This window comes from Lepisma saccharinum, chromosome 1 (genome assembly GCF_977018435.1).
Source record: "Lepisma saccharinum chromosome 1, izLepSacc3.1, whole genome shotgun sequence".
NCBI classification, from domain to species: domain Eukaryota; kingdom Metazoa; phylum Arthropoda; class Insecta; order Zygentoma; family Lepismatidae; genus Lepisma; species Lepisma saccharinum.
The window spans coordinates 104998966-105017289 of record NC_139229.1 but is presented as its reverse complement, the minus strand read 5'-3'; the positions used below and the strand labels follow the sequence as shown (position 1 = coordinate 105017289).

Here is an 18324-nt window from a genome sequence, read left to right as displayed (position 1 = left end):
ATTAATGATTTCAACTATACACAAATAACATTTTGAAGGATTATTTTTGCTTTGTATATCAACATACTTTCCTTGAGAATAAATATTTCATTTTTTAATAGACTGATATGAAGGTAGTATTTTGAACGAAAAATATATCTCACTTACTCTTTCAAGGATTATAATTGTTGTAAACATGATGGATAACCAAGTTTTCTGAATATCTAGGTAATTATGACTGATATCCTTCATTAAAATAAAATAATTCTTCTATAACTGACATTGCCACTAAAAGTTTCTGTTAAACAGTTCTAAAAACTACCCATAGAAACATGACTCTTGTGCCTTCTCGCATTTCTGTCCGTCCAATTTAAAATTAAAAATGAGACATCCAACTTGCAAGTCCAGCAGGGCACTCAAAACAACCCGCCATGTTGATATGTCACTGGTCCCTGGCTGTTTTGTCATCTGCTCTTCGAGAGTCTATTTTACTATGTCTACAGAGAGACAACGTGTGGATCAGTTTCAAATGAAATAATGGAAGAAGGAGCAATAATTGGAGGGTAAACTATGCTTTACAATGATCATTTTTCTCATTAAATATTCCTGCTGCCCACATGCAAGATTAATGCAATGAGGTCTTACAAGTGTTCAGGTTCTGCTCATTAAGTCATATCAAAGATATTTCTGTCACTGACTAGACTACTTTTTAATTGGGATTCATCATATATATCGAAATTAACTATAACGTGTTGTGCAAATGGGAAATAACATTAAAATGTGATATTTTCAATTTAAAAATTTATCTTCTTAGCCCTTAAACAGAATGTTTGTTTGAGGGAGGGGGTGTTTGCTCGAATCCTGGAAATGGCTGGGGGATGTTTTTTTGGCATAAATGAGAAACTGGTGGAGCGATGCTATACGTAAGTTTTCCTGCTGGGAATGTGTCCCTGAAGACACAGTGAAAATTTTATAATCAAAGGCACCCAGGTTCGATACCTGGCGGAGGCATATTGTGATTCGGATCCAGTCTTGATTAGCTTATCTGTGCATAAAGTGGACTCGAAAGAAAAACTAGGAAAGTCGCCTTGTTGTGAGGATGACAACCTCCTGCTCCTCCATTCCCCACACTGCTCATCATTATTCATCATTCTTCCTCATTCGCACAATTAGCCAAAAGTTGCAGAAGGTGACTCTAATTACTAAATGAACCATTCATCCTCATTCTCATGATTAGTGAAAGTTACAAAAAAGCGACTTAAAAGTAGGAAACTGTATATTAACTAAAGAAAATGCTTGTTTCTAAGAATAGTCAATAACTTGTACGTACATTTTGCAATATCGTAAAACCTATATAGAGCAAATTGGCATTTAAAGCCAAGTGTTCTAAATGTATTGTAATTTTAAAATTTGTGGAAAACATCATGACGAAAATAATTGTAATTCCAGAAAGTGTATGTGCATTGTTCTTGTAACACGTCTTCAGAGTCTTCAGAGGATGGTGCAAAAGAGACATTTTCTCCAGGGGTGTCGCAAAACGAGGCATGTTTCTCCCAAAAATAGCGATGCAGCTAAAAAAAAAAAAAAAAAAAAGTAGCTGTTAGCCAGAATATATTAATGTTAGTTTTCTGGATATTAGAATTATTCAGATACTAATGAAATAAATGATGCAGATATATCTATAATCTGCAATATCAAGATATTTATAATCTAGATTATCCGTATTTCCATGCCATAGAGTTTGTCTTGCAATGTGCCACCACTCGTAACTCCAGGGTATGGAGATCTGAATTGGCAACACACCGCTCCTTGCTCCGGCTGGTCAGTTGGAAGCACCAGTTCTCACCCTTAAGACGATCCACCCTTCCTCCAGGAAAGAAACCACTGAATTGCGACATGTGACAGTAAATAAAATTCCAAATACTTTATGATTAATACATACTAATTCGCACAAGTTAAAGTTATAATTTGTTGGGTCATGCATGCTCACAGGCAGTGATAAGCAATTTATTTAACACGAGAGTCCGCGCACCGCCTTCACAGTTAATAGCAAGACCTCAACTGCTTCCTTAAGTGCGAGGTGCAGCATAACAGATTGTTCTAACTTACAATAATACAAACTCATAACATAAAATAACACAAAAAAAATTGATAATTTATATGACACATCAATGTTAATTAGCGATAGTAAGCTAAAGTTCAGGTTGGCAACAATTAAATATGCCAACGTGGAAGTTTTTACATCGCCAAGAACACGAAGCGTGGTTCCCCCACTCCTAACATAAACAGCCAATAGGAAGACGATATTTTATTGAAAACGAGGGAGAAAGACTTTGCTATAATATGACAATGTTAAACTATATAGAAATAACTAAACTGATTTTATCAAATAAATCATATTTGCCCTTGCACATAAAAGTGATTAAATAAAGATTTAGTTTATAACGAAGATAAATTACTTCAATCTTGTACATTGTTGAACAGAAATCGATATTAAGAAGAGATGTATTTAACTTGTGCTTAAAAAACAAAATTTGCTTGAAAGATAGTAATAATCCTAGCCATTTTGGATTTGAAAAACAATGAAAACTTTGCATATATTATTTGGGATAATTATTAGCCTATAAATTCTGAATAAATGTTGCAAAAATACGTGAATAATATTATAACATAAGATAAAACGTAAATATATACATGAATTATGAAAACAAGTAATAAATACAAAGTATTAAGTATTATTAAGTATAAATAATTTAATCCAAGTTCTTAACTTGAAGGTATACGAATAAGATAAATGCCAATATACAACTGAAATCTGCCTAACATGGCGGTCGTTACAGTCTTTATGAACCTCCTAAAAAATTACATGTTATTGTCAAATTTTTTGACGCTGTTGCAACATTCAAAATTTACCTCAAAATGCTGAGAAAAAATGTAGCTGTAGCGAAATTTTTGCTACAACTACATGAATTTTATATCTTCGCTACAGCTATATAATTTTCAAAATGTAGTGCTGCTACAGCTACAAATTTTGTAGCACGCTACTTCTGACCACTGACTACAACTATGTGAAAGCATCACAGAAAAAAAAAAACATATTGATATTGTCAAGTAATCAATTAAATGCACCAGAAAATTCAATGTCTGTGTCCGTCATTGGTTAACAGAAAAGGCCCAATCCCTCAACATGACATTCCTCGACCGCATGTCGCACAACCAACCCTGCAGAAGCGGAACAAATTGGACTATGAAGCTCTGCCTCACCCATCATACTCACCGGACCTCTCACCAACCGACTACCACTTGTTCAGCCATCTCGACAACGTCCTACAACTCTTCAACAACCAGGATGCTGCCGAAAACGCTTTACGAGAGTTTGTCAACTGCAGAAGCCTCATTTGCAAAAGTGTGTTGATTATAATGGTCTTTATTTTGATTAATTACAGTAACTTTGAACATACTGTAGTTATAGCATTTCAATATTTTCCTTCAAAATCGGCCATTATTTTTGCATCAACCCTAATATTTTCAATGGAAAATGATGTCCTCTGCTTTTGCTACTGTGACAGAGACAGTAAAGTGCATGTAGAAAGTCATTTACACGTCAGGATATGGAAGTCAATGAACTACGTAACTATATGTATCACAATGACATCTGCAAGCTCTTTCGCATTATTCATGTCCTTTATCTTGCTTTTGAAAGAACTAACTGATAATATATGTGACTGAAATAAAGGCTTGGAAATGTTTTTGCAATTTTTCCAAGTTCATTGTGAAGATCAGTGTCTATAGAATTTGACAAATAGAAGGTTGTATCGCTTTATATGTTTCTACAACTGCTTTCATGCCATTAAAATGATTGTCCAGTTGTGAGAAAATTGTTTCCATAGTAAAATATTGATACTTTGAACCAGCTCTCTCGGTTGGTAAGTCTTTGGTCCTGAAAGATTATTGCTGATCAATTAATTTCATTTATTTTACTTTGATCTTCTGCAACTTTTGACTAATCGCGAAGATGAGGAGTGCTGATACGATGAAATTTATTTATTTATTTATTTTATTTATTTATTTCGCCTTCTTTTACATGGCGAAGTTAAGGCTGTGGAGCCTTTTCTTCCACTTGACCATGTTTACAAAAAAAAATTGAATATGAAATAATTAAAATATTGAAAAAAATAAAGAAAAAATATAAAAATTACAGAGAAATAAAAAATACAAAGAAAAATTACATATAAGAAAGGTAATCTAACCTATAGATACAGGCACACACACTCACACTCACACACACATATTTTTGCCCTTACACACGTACAAGCAAATTGATAGAGGGACATCCATACCCAGGCCAGGATTCGAACCTGGGACCCTTGGCATCATAGCACGTTGTGCTAACCACACCAGGTGCTGAAAGAATTTGTCAAAATGCATCTTTATCTTTTTTATTCTTTTCGTCAGACAATTCATTTGAAATACCCCCCTCTTGGCTTATTTCCATCACGTCAGCAATTGCTTCACCCCAGCCTAGTTACGCCCCTGAATGTACAGTGGAATGTCTCTATAATGGACACTGGTGGAATGTAAAAGTGTCCTCTTTTCTGTTAGCTATGCATGCTCCTTATGTAGATCACACGCTGGTTCTTAGGTAGATTACCTCTTAGTGGATTAAACAGTCGGTACTCTTAAGCATGCAATGTGTTTCATCACATGTTTAGACAGGTGTTCTTATGGTCTGAGAGCCATTCTAAAAGTTGTCTGTTCTGGATGTTGTCGTGCATAGAACCACAAATACCGTATATTTCTGAATGCAAGATGAGATTTTTTGCGGCAATTTCATACCCAGAAGTATGGGGTTGTCTTGCTTTCGCGGCATATGATGTGGAGTTTTTCTTTTCTTTACTGAACAGAATCACGAGCTTCCATTAAGCTCTAACTCTACCCTCTGCCAAGCCCACCGCTTTAGCGTGGACCATTCCAGTGAGGAGGACTAAGTGGGATTTGTATCTGACTAAGGGATGTCTGTATCTGATTGTATTTTTTGTGTAATCGTACTTTTATTGTCTCCTTCAGTTACTTGCAGTAAGGTAACGATTTGTAAATTGTGAAAATAGTTTTTCTGTTGAAAAGGGGGGAGGGGGTCCTCTTGAATTCGGAGTCGTCTTGCATTCAGACATATACTGTACTTTGCATGTGAATTTTCACTCGACTAAGTTAGTCCATTAAGGACAGACATGCTGAATGTGTAAATATGAACACAGTTGTCTTATTGTTTGAAGCACACAGGAGATGTACTACGTAGAACCCAGTTCTTTGGCATAACGTGATATTACTCTGCCAACTGATCTAGGGAACCAAACCTGTTTTTGCCTGATTTTTTGCTGTTGCTGTTTTACCTACATGAAATTGTCTTTGTTAGAGCTACTACAATGGTCATCAGTGCTCAAAGTGTGTGGAGATACCCCCGGCTAGCATAATTTTCACTATCAATTTGGAAGCTTTGTTTTAAAATATTCAAGAAATACATTGCTCTTTTATTCAGTGCTTCAAGAATTACATTGGAAATTTAAAAGAACTGTAATTTAATCACAAGATCCATTTTTACACACTGCATTGGTGCAAAGTAAATGACATTTTAAATTTTGCATAATTTGTGAAAATTATTTCAACTTTTCTTTCTATTCCATTTTGCAACTTATATATTGACTTTTGTAGCTCAAACTCTGAAAAAACTATCATCTGATATCGCTGAATAATTTCCAACTGATATGTTCTGATATTGATACATTGGTATTGGTATTGGCTCAGTCATTATTTGAGCTTTCCGCACTCACACTACTTGTATATTTTTTTGCGTTAATTTTCTTTCTCTCATTCCAGTATGGCAGAATTATTTCCAATTCTGATGCTGGTGTTATTTTGGTGTTCCTGGTGTGTTACATAGTTGCTACTATCATGAGCAGCTTCCTTCTATCCACTCTGTTTTCTAAAGCAAACATCTCCGCTGCAGCTGGTGGAATGATATTCTTCCTCTTGTACTTGCCACATCCATTCTCAACTCTCTACAAGATTGGGTATGGAGGAAAGGTGTTTATGGTAAGGAAAATAATATATTAATTCATAATTGTCAGCTATACATGTCAGTGTTGTTATTTAAGAAGTCTTGACCATCTGCTCCAAATTTCTTTGCTTCTTTACCATAATAGGTTAAACCTTCTTCACAAAGTCAGTTTTATAAGTCAGTTAGTTTATATAAATATTTAATTTAATGTACTCACATTTTCCATGAAGCTGTTTTACATTATTTTCTATTAATTTCGGTAGCCACTGCAACCATCCTCGTTGGAATTCGTTGTGTTGTTGCTTGGCACATTTCTGTTGTTTTTCCTAAATCGCTGCTAGGTGTGCTGCTGTCACCTGTATGTCTGTGTATATGTCATCTGCTGTTCACCGGTGTTAATTGCTGCAGTAACGGAAGCCAGGCGTGGTGTGCCTGACCACTATCTATGTTCAGTTCATGGTTGTAGTGCATGATGGCATGTGTTTGATTTTTGTGTCTAGGAGAGTGTGTTCTTTGTATTTGACATGTATTTGACTCAATTTTATGGTTGTGGAATTTGATATGCTTGGCAAGTCCGGTGGTGGTTTGGTCAGTTTTTGCATTTGATAGGTGCTGCTGAATTCTCTCACTGATGGGCCTGATGGATCTGTGGATGTAATGAGCCTTGCACTCGCATTCAGCATCATAGATGCCTGGATTGTTGAGAGGGAGAGGAAGTACCGTTTATGTTTGTTTAGTTGGTCAGCTATTATGGAGGTTGGTTTGTGTGCTATTTGGATGTTTGCTTGGGTGGATGGTTGGATAGTGCATGGATATATTGGTTGCCTGCATCTGGTTTTGTGAAAACTGTGGTTGTGAAGACCTTATATGTGCAGCCAAAAGAGCAGCCTGTTTCCCTCCCAAACCTCAGGATTCTGACAGCATTCGAACAACAACAGCCGGTATCTTGCAGCAAGTGACCACCAATAGCAAAACAAGAAAACCCAACCCAGTTATGACCAATCAGCATTGGGCATACATGCCCACACACAAATAACCACAGGCCAACCTAAGGACAAGGGCCATTAGGTTGTCATCAGGGAAAGCTTGTGAGAGCTATTTTCCCAGAGACTTATACCCCCCACCCCCAATTAGAATCATGGGTCATGTTTACCAACCAGTTGTCACTCATGGGAGGAGTAGAAATGCTTTGTTTATAAAGAACCAACCATTGTTAGGCTAACAGTAGCCATTTTGGAGAACAAAAACCATGTGCTCCAAATCACATGTTTACTAAATCTTTTGAAAATCAGAGATAACACTCACCCATAGGTAAAATAATGCCTAATTTACTAAAAGTAAACTCATTTGCAATTATCTGGCATAATTAAGCCAGAAAAGCTGAAAAAACACTTTTGTTTACACTTTTTAAGCAATTGATAACTCTGCCATCTGGTGGGAGAAAGTGGCACTTCTCCTACAGACAAGGAAAGATCTCAAAGGACTCCAGCTGGCCAATGAGAAGCCTTCAAGGCTGTGACGTCACAGAGGAGACTTTCAGATGGCCTATTGTGTTCTGAGCTTGCTTTTCAAGCTCACTTGTATTACAGACCCACCTGGGAGCAGGTCACCTGGAAGTTGCTGGTAAAATCCAGTGTGTGAATGGCCACCTGTGCCAGCAACAAAGGATACATAAAGGGAACAGGGATCTAAGGTCCTGTTACAGTAAACACAGGCCTAAGTGTGTGTGACCAAGTGGGATATTGTGTCCACAACTGCATTTAAGGATCCCAGTGAAAATTCAGCAAAATAGCGAGTTTTGTGTCCCTCATCCCATGTGGAAATCCAGACCACATGATCGGCAGAACTGACGCCATAGCAGCATCCATAGGATGTCAGAGAATATCCAAGTTGTTCTTAGCCATCCATCCAAGAAAAGCCAGGAAAACTCATTTATCATTCCCCCAAAGCCTTTGTTATACCAAGGAAGCACATAATATCCAATTTTTAGTGTAGTGTACCCCAAAATTGTCCATGTGTTGGGATGTGGCGATAAAGAGTGAAATAGTGTATGTACGGCCCCAGGTATGATTGATGTAGTGTGAAAACGGCTGATATGTAAGTACAAAATCTTTTGTATATCTTTTTTGTGTTATGTACAGTGAAGTGCTCATGTTTGGTGGTGGCTATGCCACAAGCGGTGTTCTTTTCAATGAATAAATATGTCGTTCAAAGGTGTCTGACCTTCTATCATTTTAGTGAATCATAAGTCTACCAAGCCCTCCCCTAGTTACTGATTATTAAAGTTAGGCTAAAGTTGGTCTGTTGCTTAACAGATATCTCGGGGGATATCTGTTACTATACGGAACACCACATGTGGAATAGGGTCTGCGTGTGGCCGCGTAAAGCGTGGCTCTCTTTTGTTTTTGCTGTTTTTGATATATTATATATTTAAAGTTAACCTTTAAAACCAACTTTAAATCAATACGTAATATAGAAACACCCCAAAAACCGTCCCCTCTTACAGTCCATCAGAAAATTAAGTCTGTTCTATCCGATTTTAGCAAATGGCTTAACGCTAATGATTGCTGGTACCTAAAATCGGACAAAACAAACCAATTTGTAATAATGCAAAAGGGCGACTACACAAAAAAAAGTGATTGAAAAACTAAAAAGTGACTCCTACAGTACCATCGCAAAGGACCCAACAGACAGATACAGCAAAATAGTGAACGTGCAGTGAAAAGCATGCCTGCTTAGACAGGAAGACCACAAATTTCTCCTCAACCCCCACCCCTTACTCGCCATTGCTTATGGCATCCCAAAAACACATAAACCAGGAATTCCCATGCGCCTCATAATAGCTGGCTTCAACCACCCTACCATACATCTTACCAACTGGCTCAAAAACAAAATATCTCAATTCAACCACAAGCTCTCATATGTATTTCCCAACAGTGCCGAAGCCAAAAACCTGATAACATCCATAGTGCACGCAGATAGTGCTAAAATCGCAAGCATCGACATAGTGGACATGTATAATTCAATACCCATAAACCTAGCCCTAACATCAGTTGAAAGGTGGCTGACCATAAACAAAGTCCCCGGACTGGAAGTAACCGAAACTGCCAATTGCTAGAAGTGTGCTTAAGACACAATTATTTTCAATTTGAAAATAATTTCTATGAGCAATCTGAAGGCCTTGCCATGGGAAACCCACTATCGGCTCCCATAGCAAACATGCATTTGGCTGAAAAAAGCATACTCCAAACTCCGAAACTCAAATTCACCAGATATGGACGATACGCTGATGACACCATAGTCATATACAAAAAAATCCGAACAGATCAACCTGTTGTTGGAAAAACTAGATAGCATCCACCCCAGACTAAAATTCACCATAGAACATGAAAAGCAGGGCAAAATCAATTTCTTAGACCTCACCATCAGCTTTAGCGGCAACAAATTCACAACCACAGTTTTCAGAAAACCAGATGCGGGCAACCAATATATCCATGCACTTTCCAACCATCCACCCAAGCAAAAGGCCAATGTATTGCTAAACTTCTTCCAAATAGCCTTCTCTTAATGTTCCAGAGAAGAAGACCTGAGGGACAAGATAGCAACCATCATGGAACTGGCACTAAAACATAGATATACTGAATGTCAACTCTCCACATTGTGCAGCAAAGCTGAAATCCAAGTCGAACAACCTGCACCATCAACACAACCTGCTCCACCATTGCAACCGGATCCCAGTAACAAAACCAAGTGGTTTGCCTTTCCCTACCATCCTACCACATCCAACCACCTTACCAAAGCCCTCCCTAACCCCCCCCCCCCCCTACAACATCCAAATAGCACACAAACCAACCTCCAAAATAGCTGACCAACTAAACAAACATAAACGGTACTTCCTCTCCCTCTCAACAATCCAGGCATCTATGATGCTGAATGCGAGTGCAAGGCTCATTACATCTGCAGATCCATCTTGCCCATCAGTGAGCCTGGCTTCTGTTACTGCAGCAATGAATGCCGGTGAACAGCAGACGACACATACGCAGACATACAGGCGACAGCAGCACACCTAGCGGCGATTTAGGAAAACAACAGAAACACGCCAAGCAACAACACAATGAATTCCAATGAGGATGGTTGCAGTGGCTATCGAAATTAATAGAAAATAATGTAAAACAGCTTTGTGCAAAACGTGAGTACCTTAATTATCTATTACCGTGTCTTAGAGGTCTGCACGGGCTCGGGCCAGGCCCGGCCCGGCCTGCGGGCCGGACTTGGGCCATAAATAACCAGAACTTCTCAGGCTCGGGTCGGGCCCGGGCCTCGTGGCTATTTTGTTAGCGAATATTGTCATCGAAAAATAATTTTTAATTATTGAAATTATGGTTTTCTTCAAGAATGAGAATAGGAGCACGAAGTACAACAGTGCCCATTTTTTTTTTCAAATGCTGAATTGGAAAGTAATTTTAATTATGTTTTCGGGCTCGGGCCGGGCTCATGTTTACTTATTATCGGACTCGGGTCGGGTTCGGGTTTCATTTCCTCGGGCTGGGCCAGACTCGGGCCTTACAATTTAGGCCCGTGCAGACCTCTACCGTGTCTCTCATTCCCATAGTATGAATAAATATTTAATTTTAACAATGAATCCTTTCTAATACCAGTTAGTATTTACTGATTTTTGCTAAGTGTTTTTGGTTATCTCAGTCTACATTCTGCTCAGGAAAGTTGGGGGGGGGGGGTTACCACTAGGCTATAGCCTTGTGGCTGCAAGTCTAGTGAAAGGGGGTTCACAAAAATGAGACACTGAAGGGTCAGAAGAGACAAAGATCATCGACTATTAATTACTTCAAATGACTTAATATTGTGATAATAGCAAAATAAAACATGTCAAGTCCTTTTACTTCCTTATTTCATGAAGGAGGGAATAAATTCTGAGCATTTAAATAACTTCTTAACATCATAACCCTATTTTCAGTACTATATTTTAACCCGAGTGCAAGTCTCAATGTCAGACTATAAAGGAAGCCATGGTAGATCATGTGACAGTGCTCGAATATAAACAATTGTTCCTCAAAGAAACAATGTAAACATTTTGAATGCCAACAATTGCAAGTCAAGTGAGGGATATTGATGGTTGAAATCAACATCCTTGCTTCTCAGTTCGTGGCCAATGTTGCTAATGTGGTGCTGGTTTCTGTTCCTTTGTTGAGTGTGTGGTATTAGTGTTGTGCAGTGAAATATATGGTGCAAGTGACATTTATAAATGAAAGCGAAGTTTAATGAATAATTTTTAATCAGATGTAAGTTTATCTTGTTAGTGTTATTAATACAAAGCATACAATTACACTCTGTCTCAGATATCTCTGCCTAAGTAGTGACACGAGATGACTCCACCAATGAACACGTGCAAGGAACGGGTTTGTGTGGAGCAACTGCAGTTACCAACCTTCCCAGCAGCATGTACTGCTTCGCTCTGCCCACTCAATCTATGCCGCTATGCACGGCCCTTCTCCAGAGATAGATAGCTGGGGCAGGGTATAGTGCCTGGAACCATGGTGGTCAAAGGGTACCTGTGAGCAACCCTGGGGGGGACTAAGGCAGCTGGAGCATAGTGCTGATCACATTACCTCCAAAATGGCTGAGATCGAGAACGTGTTGAACCATATCCTACATACCCTAAATGTGCCTTCATGGCACAGTGCTACGAGGGGCGTATCATAAAGAATTACACTTTATTGTATTCGATACATACAGACATAGATACATTTAATTGGCTATATGCACTTTCTCAACATAGTCCCCCTGGAGCTGTAGACACTTACGCCAGCGGTGTGGAAGTCGTTCGAGACCATTTTGAAACCAGTTCTTTGGAGTTGTGTGCACCCATCGCTGGACAGCCTCATGGAGTTCCTCACAATTGTTGAAATGGTGACCACGCAGGGGCTTCTTCATGGCGCCAAACAAGTGAAAATCGGACGGTGCCAAATCGGGAGAGTATGCTGGATGTGGTAACATCTTGAAACCCAGTCGGTCAATAGCAGCTGTTGTTTCACGACTGGTGTGCGGCCGGGCATTGTCATGTTGGAGAAGCACACCTTTGCCCCATTTGCCTTGCCTTTTCTTTTGAATTGCACGATGCAACCGCGTCAGTGTTGCCACGTAGACTGCACTGTTAACGGTGGTTCCCCTCGGTAGCCAATCAATGAGGATGATGCCATCACTATCCCAAAACACAGTGGCCATTTGTTTCCCAGCCGTGGGCGCTGTTTTGAATTTCTTGGGCGGGGGGCTACCCTTATGTTTCCACTGCATGGATTGGGATTTGGTTTCCGGTTCGTGGTAATGCAGCCACACTTCATCACCAGTCACAAGCTTCCCCATGAAATCAGCTGGATTCTGGTCGTAAAGTTCCAAAAGCTCCCTGGAAATGTCTACGCGTTGTTGTTTGTGGCATGCGTTAAGACATTTTGGTACCCACCGAGCTGACACTTTACCCATTTTCAAGTCACTGTGCACAATGCGTTGCAGGGTTCGTCTGCTTAATCCCGTAATCCTCTCCAGTTCCGTAAACGTCACACGCCTGTTCTCCAGTATGACATTTTCCACACGCACGATGTTTGCGTCTGTTTTCACACTCACATGTCGCCCTGGACTCTTTCCCTTCTCCGTCGACGTTTGACCGTTTTTCTAGCCAGTTACCCAATTATACACCGATTTCCGTGACACTGCATACTTGCCACACACAGCCACTAACCGTCTATGGATACGTGCCGTTGTTTCCCCTTCCTTCCACAAAAACCAACTAGTCCATCGTTGACCACGTTCATCTTGTTCCATGTTGTCCGCAACAGCACTCGTAACGTTGTGCTTCGATGGCTGCACAGGCCACAGACTACGCACTGTCACACGGTGCTGCCACCTGGCGGTAGACAAGGTACCTATGCGCCCATCCTGTGCAGTGCGTGGAATTACGCCATTTCATTTTGCATTAAAACAATAAAGTGTAATTCTTTATGATACGCCCCTCGTATATGCACAGGGAACTTTACCTTTTTTATCTTTATAATTAGTGGAAGTGAAGTACCATAATAACAAAACTGTTATAATAATAATAATGTTGACAGGGTCCAAAACAAAAAGTAGCCTAGGGACACAAATTTTATAAATCCCCCCCCCCCATCCCTGATTCTACTCAATGGTGGTTGAATTGTACCCTACCCACCATCAATAGTCCATATCTATTCTGCTCTACTATTTTACTCTACTCTATTGACTTTGATAACTCACATTGAGCACAAGTGTGCTTCATATTTTATCTGCTTATGCATAATCTCTTATCCCTGCTGAACCATCTTATGAGAATGTTTAACAGCCGACTATTTCTCTTTATATCTTTATATTCTGTTTGGAGCTGCACTACTTCTAGTGGCCTTGCCGTGAAGTAATAGAGCACTGCATTCTACTGTTACTATCACTTCGCAACTAGCCAACCTCTGTGGCAGAATGGTTAACACAGTGTGCTACCACACCAGGGGTTCCAGCCTGTGCATGAGTGTTCTTTGTGAGTGTCCCTTCATCAATTTCATCATATTGTCATTCATCCTCGTCATCACAACTAGGCTGAACCAACAGCTGGTGCTCAGCTAACAAGACTAATGCAGAGTTATTAGAATGTAAAGCGAGTATACAATATGTACAAGTATTCAATTTTTATTTTAATGTGTTTATATTATTTAAGTGAAATAACAAAAAAATGGGGAGGAGATATGTAGCAGAATCTTGTTTTTACATATTTTGAAGACCAAGATGAAAAATCTCTAAATGCAAGAAAATGTGAAATCCACGAAAATTTCATACCACTTGACCTTATTCAGATTGAATTTATAAAATGAGAATATGTAAAATATGGGAATGTAAAATTGGAGTTCCATTCTAATGATAAATTTCCTAATTTCTGGAGACTACAATGATTTTTTTTAAAAAAATTCTCTTTCAGAGCTTTATATCCAATGTTGCCTTTTGTTTTGGATGTTCTTATGTAGCATATTTTGAAAGAATTGGTGAAGGTATACACTGGTACAATGTGTGGAGGAGCCCAATGTATGGTGATGATTTTGATATGGGTATATGTTTTGTTATGCTAGCTGTGGATATATTGCTGTATGGAATTCTTACATGGTATATTGAATCAGCTTTTCCAGGTAATATATATTTACATCATTTCTTGCAACCTGCTTGTTTTTTTGTTGAAAATATTTTTTTCTTCAAAAATTCAGGAATAAATAATGGCCTCTGTGGCAGGGTGGTCAGTGTAACTTGCTACAAAGCCAGAGGCCCCAGATATAGTCCCTAGTTAAGGCATAGATGTGATATTAGCAGTGGTGTAGCATTATAGTATGCCCATATGCCCGGCGTTCCCTGATTTAAAATTTAATAAATGCGTAAGTGCTGTAAATATAAAGTAAAACTTGACTAATTATACAGGGTGTATCATAAGTAATGGTGCAAACTGGCACAGTTGAAAGTTCACGATAATAGAAGCAAAAAAGTCTCTGTAAACATGGGTCAGCAAATGAGCCGTTTTCCAGATAATTGCGAATGTGTGGTTACAAGCCACCACTGACTTCATTGTTTGTAAATGTCATCCTAGTTGGTAAAAAACTAATAATGTGTGTGAATGTGTGGTTAGAAACCGTCACTGATTGTGTGTTCCGAGGTTTGCTCTTTGTTTACAAAACGGAACATTTCCGAGAGGTGGTGTTGTAATCAAACTGGATGGATACAATCAGTACAGAGAATTGTATATGCTTGTGACCAATTCTGAAATGAACTGGGGGTGTTCGAAAGAATTCAAAACTCAATGCGGAATCCATACATTATTGCATCCAGATGCAAGGACGACACTTTGAACACCTCCTTTAACAGGTACGAGTGTACAGTAATTGTAACATGTAACATTCTAACATTTGTTAAAGTAAGTAGAATGTTCAATAAAAGCAATGAGATCTCCAATGACTTTTCTTACTGTATTATTAGCATTTTACCAACTAGGATGATGTTTACAAACAATGAAGTCATTGGCAGCTTGTAACCACACATTTGCAATTATCTCAAAAATGGCTCGTTTGCAGACCCATGGTTACTAAGCCTTTTTTATTTCTATTATCGTGTACTTTCAACTGTGTCAGTTTGCGCCATTACTTATGATACACCCTGTATATATTGTTGACCTTTATGGCATTATAGGAGCTATTTTTCCCAATCTGCCTACAACACCCAACTAACAGCTCTCGTTCTAGCATTTTTCCAATGCCTTTGCTGACCGTACACTGAGATGGTTTGGCGTACAGAGCTCGTCCTGCCAGGAAGAATTCTTGGATCTTTCTTAGTATGCGGGAAAGGCTTTCTTGTACGCCAGCATATGGAGCACCTGATTGGTTCTAGGACTCATGTGACCCTTCCTGCCTTCCGACACAGATGCAGCAGTAGAATTCGTACTTGTTTCTTCGCACTCGTGCTGTGAGATGCTACAATATGCAATTTTGACCGACATAACATTTTACCAAACTGAAATATACCACTTTTTAATGGCCACTACATTGTATAATTTATCACACAAACAGCGATGTGCATTAAAAACTAAAAGTTCAACACAGTTTTTGTTAAAGAAGTTGGTAAAGTCCTAGTGGTAGAAGTTCAGCCTGTGGCTGCTCTACCACTTAACCTGCAAAACTATTTTTTTAAATTATTTTTTCTTTAGTATCTAACTGCTTAATATTGTGTCAATGGAAATGTTTAGCATTCGTTTGAAAACTCTTAACATCAAATGGTGTCTGGACAAAATTATTTAAAAATGTTTATCAGAATTCTCAAGATGCAATAAACAGTGGTCTGAATTACTAATCGGCACTGTTACGTTAGTAGAGTGTACGATAGTTAGATCATCCACCCAGCTCCGTTTCGTGTACAGCACGAGTGTTTTGCACAGTACGCTAAGATGCCCGAGACCCCTGGTTCGAATCCCAACCTGGGCATCTGTGTTATTTGCGAGTGTCCCTTCATTAAATTTGTCATATATCTAATCACTTATATTCATATTTGCAAATAGCCAAAAGTAATAGAAAAGCAAAGTAAAATAAACAAAATTAATCAATATTTGAATTATCCACAACAATGACGTCTACTGTTGTTCTAGATGCGCTTGTGATTCAGGTAAGTTTTTTAATGACTTGCATCATGCCAAAAGGTTTCCTTGATTATAATGAAAAAGGTATAGAACACAGCGTTCCAAACATTTATTGCATAGTGAGGCATCTCATTTTCTAGCTAAAACACGCATGGATCATGTTTTATTGGAACCCAGCTGACTTCAGGCAAATGGACAATACCTATGGCTACTAATTCCATAAGTAAACTATTAAGCAAAATTGGGCCGACCCTTCCTTCGGACTTGGCATTCCCACCCGAAATGCCCATGCTACACCACTGCATATCATTGTTTGTCCCATCATCAATTTCATCGGTTTATCATCCATGCCTATCATTGGGATTAGCCCAAGTTGTAGAAATGCAACTTAAAATGACCGAAAAAAGAAAGATGAATAAATGGCAGTCTTCTGGTCTCAATTCATCACTGGATTCTTAATTTGCCATTCATTCTTTCATTAGTTGATTCATCATTGCTTATCTCTACAGTTAGGAGCATACCCTCATGAAATGTAAAATGGACTCTTAAACATGAAATTTAGAGTTCATTTACCAACATGACACTTTCTGAAGTCTGAATTATCCTGCAAGTTATGTAAATCACGGAAAATTATTTAATTCTGCTGTAATTATTTGAGAAGCAAAAATGGATTCCCTTACACAGGAATAAACTTAATACTCTGGCAACTACATAAATGTGCTATTAGAAGAGAAAAGTTTATTTTGTATAATAAGTATATTTTTTAAATCATAGTTAGGGTTCTGCTCACTTTTCAGGGTGTTTACCAAAATAGCAAATCCAAAATTCTTGACTTTTCTTTCCTTTTACTTGACTTTTTTTTTTACTTTTTCTTATCATTTATTTGATCACCCCCCCCCTTCCCCCCATACTTGGGTATAATTGCAAAATTAAGGAAAGAGATATATTTATTCAATGAGAAACCCCTACCACAAGACCAGTTAAGATGAAAACTGAAACTGTACTTTAACAAGAGAATGAAGCCTTATCTACGAGGGAAAGTCAATATATAAGTCGCCAAATGAAATATCTTTGAATTGCTGCAATGTGAAATTGTTCTATGAATATCAGTCGTTGCATTGATCCTTTCTGCAAGTGTCTGTATAGGTGGCAGCACCACAAATGTGAGTCATTCGTGTGTCAAGTGGGTAAGATGGCAGGTGTGTTAGCTGAGTGTTGCGAGGTGAGCAACGGGCCATAATTAGATTTCTGTGGGTGCAGGGCAAATTTCTGCCCCAGGGTCACACTGTCACTGCAGCCACGTATTGCAGAACCCTGACAAAGTTACGGTCAGTCATTCGCAGAAAACGTCCAGGTGCTTTAAAAGATGGAGTTTTGTTGGATGACAATGCTCGTGCACACAGTGCCAATACCACAGTGGCTCACATACGGTCCCTAGGTTGGGAACGACTGGAACATCCAGCCTACAGTCTGTATTTGGCACCATCTGACTTTCATCTCTTCGGCCCACTGAAAAATCACCTGGGTGGTCACCGGTTCCGGGATATGGAGGAGGTCCATGGGAAGGTTACCAGCTGGCTACAACACCTACCACAAACTTTCTTCGCTACTGGCTTTGAGGGACCCTTGAAACACTGGGACATGTGGCTAAATGTTCATGGAGATTACGTTGACAAATAAACCACATTTCTTCAGATAACTATTTCAACTTTTCTTTCTATTCCATTTTGCAACTTATATATTGACTTACCCTCGTATTAATACATGTATAGCCATGGTAGTTCAGTCGTTAGGGCATATGACTACCATGCGAGAGACTTGGGTTCGAACCCACTGCAGAGAACCAGGGTTTTTTCACCTGTTCAAGTGGGTCCAGTGCCCACCCAGCATCATACAAAGTAGAGGAAACTGGGGAGGGGGGGGGGTAAAGGCAGCCAGAGGCATGGTGCTGATCACACCACCCCCACATTCAGCTGTGATCAAGAAAGTGTGGGGTCCTAACTCCACACCCCCTATATGCCTTCATGGCATGGTGCAAAGCACAGGGGAACACATTTTTTTTTACACACTCTTAATGCATGTAAAAATTAAGGCTTCAGATTTCATC

The 18324-nt window shown here is 39.0% G+C and overlaps 1 protein-coding gene across 3 annotated transcripts in view; it reads left to right on the top strand.

Annotated features, from left to right (window-relative positions):
- LOC145998960 (phospholipid-transporting ATPase ABCA1-like) overlaps positions 1-18324 on the top strand; it is a 171424-nt gene that overhangs the window by 42510 nt on the left and 110590 nt on the right. For all 3 annotated transcript variants that reach the window (XM_083135804.1, XM_083135796.1, XM_083135812.1), the window contains 2 exons: positions 5854-6069; positions 14028-14232. In XM_083135804.1, coding sequence (XP_082991930.1) covers positions 5854-6069; positions 14028-14232 — 421 coding nt within the window. The remainder of the gene's footprint in view (positions 1-5853; positions 6070-14027; positions 14233-18324) is intronic.